We start from the raw sequence: 5,506 nt of genomic DNA, 5'->3' as shown, positions 1-5,506 counted from the left end.
TCCTGCTGATTAAGTTGCTGCTTTTTGTGGGGTGCGTAACTAGGTCACTTATTCCAGTACTTTTACCAAAAAGCCTGCTGAAGTTGCAGGTAATTTATCTCCTGAATTTCACTTTTGGGTTACTTAAGTATACACCTGTCAGGCATCAGTTATAAAAACAGGTGAATAAATATTTTGAAAAAAGAACCTGCAATTTGATTACTAGCTACGGGGCTTCTAGAGAATTGGATTTCAGGCCTTTGAAGGGAAAATGAAGAGTGAGTGAGAGTATGTTTATGCACTTCAGTGCTGTCTTTTGAAACCCTTTAAATATGAATTTGTTTCTTTTGTCTGTATTACAGATCCTGTAGTGATAATGCAAGTGATTCACCCAGATGGTAACCATTGTCTTTTGGGAAGAAAAAAACGGTTTCATCCAGGCATGTATACTTGCCTTGCTGGATTTGTAGAGCCTGGTAAGGTTTTCTTCATTCCTTCTGTGTCATTTTTAACACTTCTAACCTAGGGTATTTAAAAATAAAATTACTCTTTTGACCTTTGATTCTCAAGTTCAACTCTTGTTAGGTATATTTTGTCATTTGTTTATTTTGTACTTCCATCATATATACATTGCTAGATAGATTCTGTTTTTTGGTACTTTAATTTTTCTGTATTCTAATATAGCACCTTCACAAAATCCACACATATCACTGTTAGTGAAAGTTCTCTTGGAACCTCATCTTGGTGGCACTTGCTGTCAGACAGCATACAGTATTTGGTCTTTTCATTACCACACCCTAAATTGGTGGGGTATGGCCAGGCCTTTGCTGTAACTGACCCATTAGTTTAGACCTCCCGAGTTCCAGAGCAAAACCTCTGTACTACTCTTCCAATTTTTTAATGAACTACCTTCTTCTATCCAGGCCCTTTTATTATATGATCAGCTTCCAGTTCTAGTAGTTATAGGCTTTCTTAAGCCAGGACACAGGAGCTGATTTTGGTTTTCTAATCGCCTCAGTGGAGATCCAAAATGGCTTACAAGATCATTTCCCTCCTTTATTGTATCCTTACACAACAGCCCTGTGAGGTGGCTTAGGTTGAAAGAGCAAACGTCCGTGGCAGAGTGGAGTCATGAACCTGAGTCTCGCAGATCCTGATCTGACACTCTGAGCACAGCGCTATGCTGGCTCTCACGATCAATGTAGAGGCTTATGAATCAGGGGGAGCATTCCTCAGGCTTACTTCATTCGGATGTGAACAAAAAGTAATCCTTGCTTCGGTGAATATATTGAGTAAAGTCTTCTGGGGCAAGAACTTGGCTTCATCTACCATATGGGCTTGATTCCCCCACCACCACCCTGTTGCCAGGATGGTCCTTTAAATTCCAAATCCAGCATGCTTGATGGAGCAGAGGTATGGCTGTAATTTGCTCCTCTTCAGCTTCAGCCTCTTGGTCAGGCCAATAAGGATGCAACAGCCCATGATACTGTCAAGTTGCTGTTCTCCTTCTGCCAGACAGAATTAGGAGTGGGGTGTGGCTGAGTGAAGGAGCACTCGATTTGCATGCAGATGGTCCCATGCTCAGTCTCCAGCATCTTCAGTTCAAAGGATCAAGTAGTAAGTGATGTGATAGACCTCAGCCTGTGACTCTGGAGTGCTGCTGCCGCTGTCAAAAAACTGAGATTTTTTTTTTCTGTAGTGGTTCAAACAAGTGCAGAGGGCAGTGAAAGGCTGTAAAGATGTATGATGAATCTGCATTCCGTGAAAGCATAAATTAGCACTGAAACTGATGCCCTGATGTTTTTGTAGATGCATTTTCACCTTGGAAATATTGCCAGCTTCTCATTTGTGCTCTGGTCTGTGGATCCCTGTGGATACTTGTTCAAGAGCACTGCAAATCTTTCGAGTTGCTTGAAAGTATGGAGCTTTGTCAGTTATCTGTTTTCTTTCTTTGATTAGGGGAAACAATTGAAAATGCTGTTCGAAGAGAGGTAGAGGAGGAGAGTGGAGTTAAAGTGGGTCATATTCGCTATGTCTCTTGTCAGCCGTGGCCAATGCCCTCCTCCCTAATGATTGGGTGCATAGCGTCTGCAGTGTCTACAGAAATTAGAGTTGACAACATAGAAATAGAAGATGCCCGCTGGTTCAGTAGAGAACAGGTAAAGCTCAATTTAATTTCCTTTTTTTATTGATTGCCCTCTGATTGTATTGGTTAGGGCATGCAATATGGATGCACTTTTTCCGGCAGACAAATGAGTCCTCATCTTCTCCGTATTGTACAATGATTACACTGAAATTGAAAATTATATGTTGTTAAAACAATTGGTATAGACAGTTGTTCCATTATTGAGGCCGTAAATCTTGCCAATAAGTTGCACAGATACTTTTAATGCTTGACTTTCTGAAGTGTATGTAGCATTTTTGTAGGTATGGCACCCACCCAGACTCTTCTTTAGAATATCTACCATCCTGTAGCAAAGAGATCCAAAATGGATCGGTGATATCCTCTATAACCATCTCCCATTTGTATACAGTTTTCCATCTCGTGGGTTTTGAGTTAGTCTGGGTGGTGGAAAGTGCCATCAAGCTGCAGCCAACTTATGGTGATCGTGTTGAGGGCTGAATCTGACATAAATGTCACTTTGTCGCACCATGTGTGCCATAAAACGTAATGTCAGGTACCAAAGATATAAACTGTATAAAGGACAGCAGCTGGTAAGCTCCAAGTTGTTGTATTCTCACTGCAAGTCCCCATGGACTGGGACGGGGGTGCAAAGGAAAACCCATATGGGTGGTGCAAAGGAAAACCCATATGGGTGGACTGGAGAACTAGCAGTGCAGCACTGGGCAGATGCTCCTGCGCTGCTTGGCTGCTGCAGATGAGGTTGTTCTGCCATGTTGAAGCCACAGTTGAAGTGGATCCACCCACCCACTCCCAAGCAGTCTCCTGTTCCCTCCCTTGTACTAGTTGCTCACGGACCGGATAAGAGCCTTGGATGGGCTAGTTCTGGCCCCCAGGCCTTATGTTTGAAACCCTTGTTGTAGGGTTTTTCAAGCAAGAGATGAACAGAGGCAGTTTGCCAACCAGGGCCAACTGCTCTTAGCTTCCGAGATCTGACTAGATCAGGCTAGCCTGGGCCATCCAGGTCACCGCTGAGTTAGTCTTATTTCCTTAGAAAGCTGTATCATGAAGTAATCTGCCTCCCACTTCCTCCCACCTGTTGTTTCTCCAGTATTTGTTTCTGTTTCCATTTTTCTGGAATGAAGGGGAAATCAGGCAACTTAAAGCTTCTCCCTAAGGCACAATGTTCTGGTGGGAAAAGAACAGTTTTTCTACAAAAGGCTAGCAGTGCCCATGCTTTTCACACTGCCCCTGACAATCCATTCCAAAAGTCAGGGGCAAGAGATGAAAAGGCCCAGTAATGGTCAGAGGCAAAGCACACCATGTGTGGCAAGGGAATTGAAAGGAGGACTTCCTGGAAGAAGCACAGCTGGCACAATGTATTTATTTACATTTATTTATATATTGGATTTATAACCTGCCCTCAGGGTAGATAACAACAATGGTAACATGATAACGAACAATTAAAATAAAATAAGAACAACAATTTAGACTTAAAACAACTCTTAACAATACTACTAACAATCAATACAATGGGCCATTAAAAGGAAGCATGGCATAGTGCCCCTTATACCACAGGGAGTAATATCGTACAGTTGAAATAAGTAAGGAAAAACAGATAAGGGAAAGGGGAAGGCAAGGGACGACAGTCTTGATGGAAACCGTCGTTGTCCTTACCCGTAAGCCTGGTAGTGCATCTCAGTCTTACAGGCCCTCTGGAATTGCATCAGGTCTCGCAAGGTCCAGATCTCACTCGACAAAGAGTACCACCAGGTCAGGTCCAGGACCAAAAAAGCCCTGGTTCTGGTTGAGGACAGCCAGATGCTTTTTGGGCCCAGGATCACTAGCAGGTTGTCATTCATTGAGCGCAATGCTCTTTGGGGGACATACTGGGAGAGGCGATCCCACAAATAACACTGGTTCCAAACCATTTTGGGCCTTAAAGGTTAGTACCAAAACCTTGAACCTAATCTGGTTCAAGCATTTATACAGAGACTTTGATCCCTTCCAACAGGCATTGATACAGAGCCCTTGATCTGGTTCAAGAATTGATACAGAGCCCATCAAACATGCCAGCCCGATATCATGGATTTTAACTTTTTAAAGCCCTCCAACATCTTGAATGGAACTTAGATGCAATTAGAAATCAGTGTAGGTGCGTGAAAATGGGTGTTATATGTGCATAGCAACTAGATCTTCTGAGGAAGTGCCAGGCTGCATTCTGCACTAATTGAAACAGAACGCATTATAGTAGTAGCCCTATGATCTAGAGGTTACAAGAAGGTAGAGCAGAACACATTATAGTAGTCCTATGATCTAGAGGTTACAAGAAGGTAGGTCAGCTGAGTCTAGAGAGGAAGATCATTTCTGAATGAGGTGCCAAAGAAAGAAAGCACTCCAGCAGGTGCTCCAGCCTTTTTTTCCGCATTTGAAAAAAAATTATATTTCTAGAAGAACATGATAGATAAATATGTGTGTTGATATTTTCTGAAGAAAGCCTCAGTCCTTTTTCACTATTTTGGTAGGCCAATCAACAGAGCAGTTTTAAAAGATATGCGGCTCTTCCTCCCACAGAATTTCATGAATCTATTCTGTGGATGGAGAGATGGATCAAAATAGTCCATCAACTCAGCAGTGGCATGAAAGAGTGAAGTTGTGAGCTCTTACAATGTAGTGGTAGTATGGGGGCATGGTTAAACATGAAGTGACTATCTAATTAATGTTCAGTTGAGTAATTGCACACCACATAAATTGTAAACTTGCGTTTGCCCAAGAAGAGGAATGGGCTCAAATAATTTATGAAGCAAGATTAACCTTGTTGCACTTCTTGCCTAAAACAGTAGGGTACTGATCTTCATAAGACACTTCAGTTAATGAGCAGTTAATCTGCAGACATCTTCTGGGTGTTAACGTGTCCTGATGCAATTTTCTCTGTGTTACAGGTTGTGGAATTTCTCAATAAAAGGAACCAGAGTCCTTTTTTTGTGCCTCCACATCAAGCCATTGCCCACCAGCTGATAAAGCACTGGATTGGAATGAATGCCAGTCTTTAAATCAAAGAAATTGAGTTGCCAGTTTCTATATTACAGCTTTCAGTGGTTGTCGATATTTTGGATTTAAACTAGATATGTTTAATTACCTAGTATTTGTATTTTGGAGGATTAGTTTGCTAGCCCTCCAAAATATGTTTTCACACATTGTTCTTTTATGAAAAAATCTTAACACTGACTAGATTTTTTTTAACTTTTCAAATGTGATCTCCACTTTTTGTTTCATTCCTTTTGATCAGTCTTTTATTAGTGCATATTTTACTTAACAGTGTTTAGTCTAACTTTCTGGGGCTGTTGCTTTGTCACAGAAATTGAGTCAAGGGGCTGCAGCAAAAATGTTCCTCGCCCGCACCAT

General features: G+C 41.7%; 1 protein-coding gene across 4 annotated transcripts in view; it reads left to right on the top strand.

Annotated features, from left to right (window-relative positions):
* Positions 1-5,210, top strand: part of NUDT12 (nudix hydrolase 12) — a 14,510-nt gene extending 9,300 nt beyond the window's left edge. For all 4 annotated transcript variants that reach the window (XM_015424085.1, XM_015424084.1, XM_015424086.1 and 1 more), the window contains 3 exons: positions 342-455; positions 1,939-2,138; positions 5,044-5,210. In XM_015424085.1, the coding sequence (XP_015279571.1) occupies positions 342-455; positions 1,939-2,138; positions 5,044-5,154 (425 nt within the window). In that variant the 3' untranslated portion in view covers positions 5,155-5,210. The remainder of the gene's footprint in view (positions 1-341; positions 456-1,938; positions 2,139-5,043) is intronic.
* Positions 5,211-5,506: the final 296 nt, after the last annotated feature.

This window comes from Gekko japonicus, unplaced genomic scaffold (assembly GCF_001447785.1).
Source record: "Gekko japonicus isolate JY-2015 unplaced genomic scaffold, Gekko_japonicus_V1.1 scaffold779, whole genome shotgun sequence".
Classification (NCBI taxonomy): domain Eukaryota; kingdom Metazoa; phylum Chordata; class Lepidosauria; order Squamata; family Gekkonidae; genus Gekko; species Gekko japonicus.
Note: the sequence above shows the minus strand (reverse complement) of the source record. Positions and strands in the feature narration are given on the sequence as shown.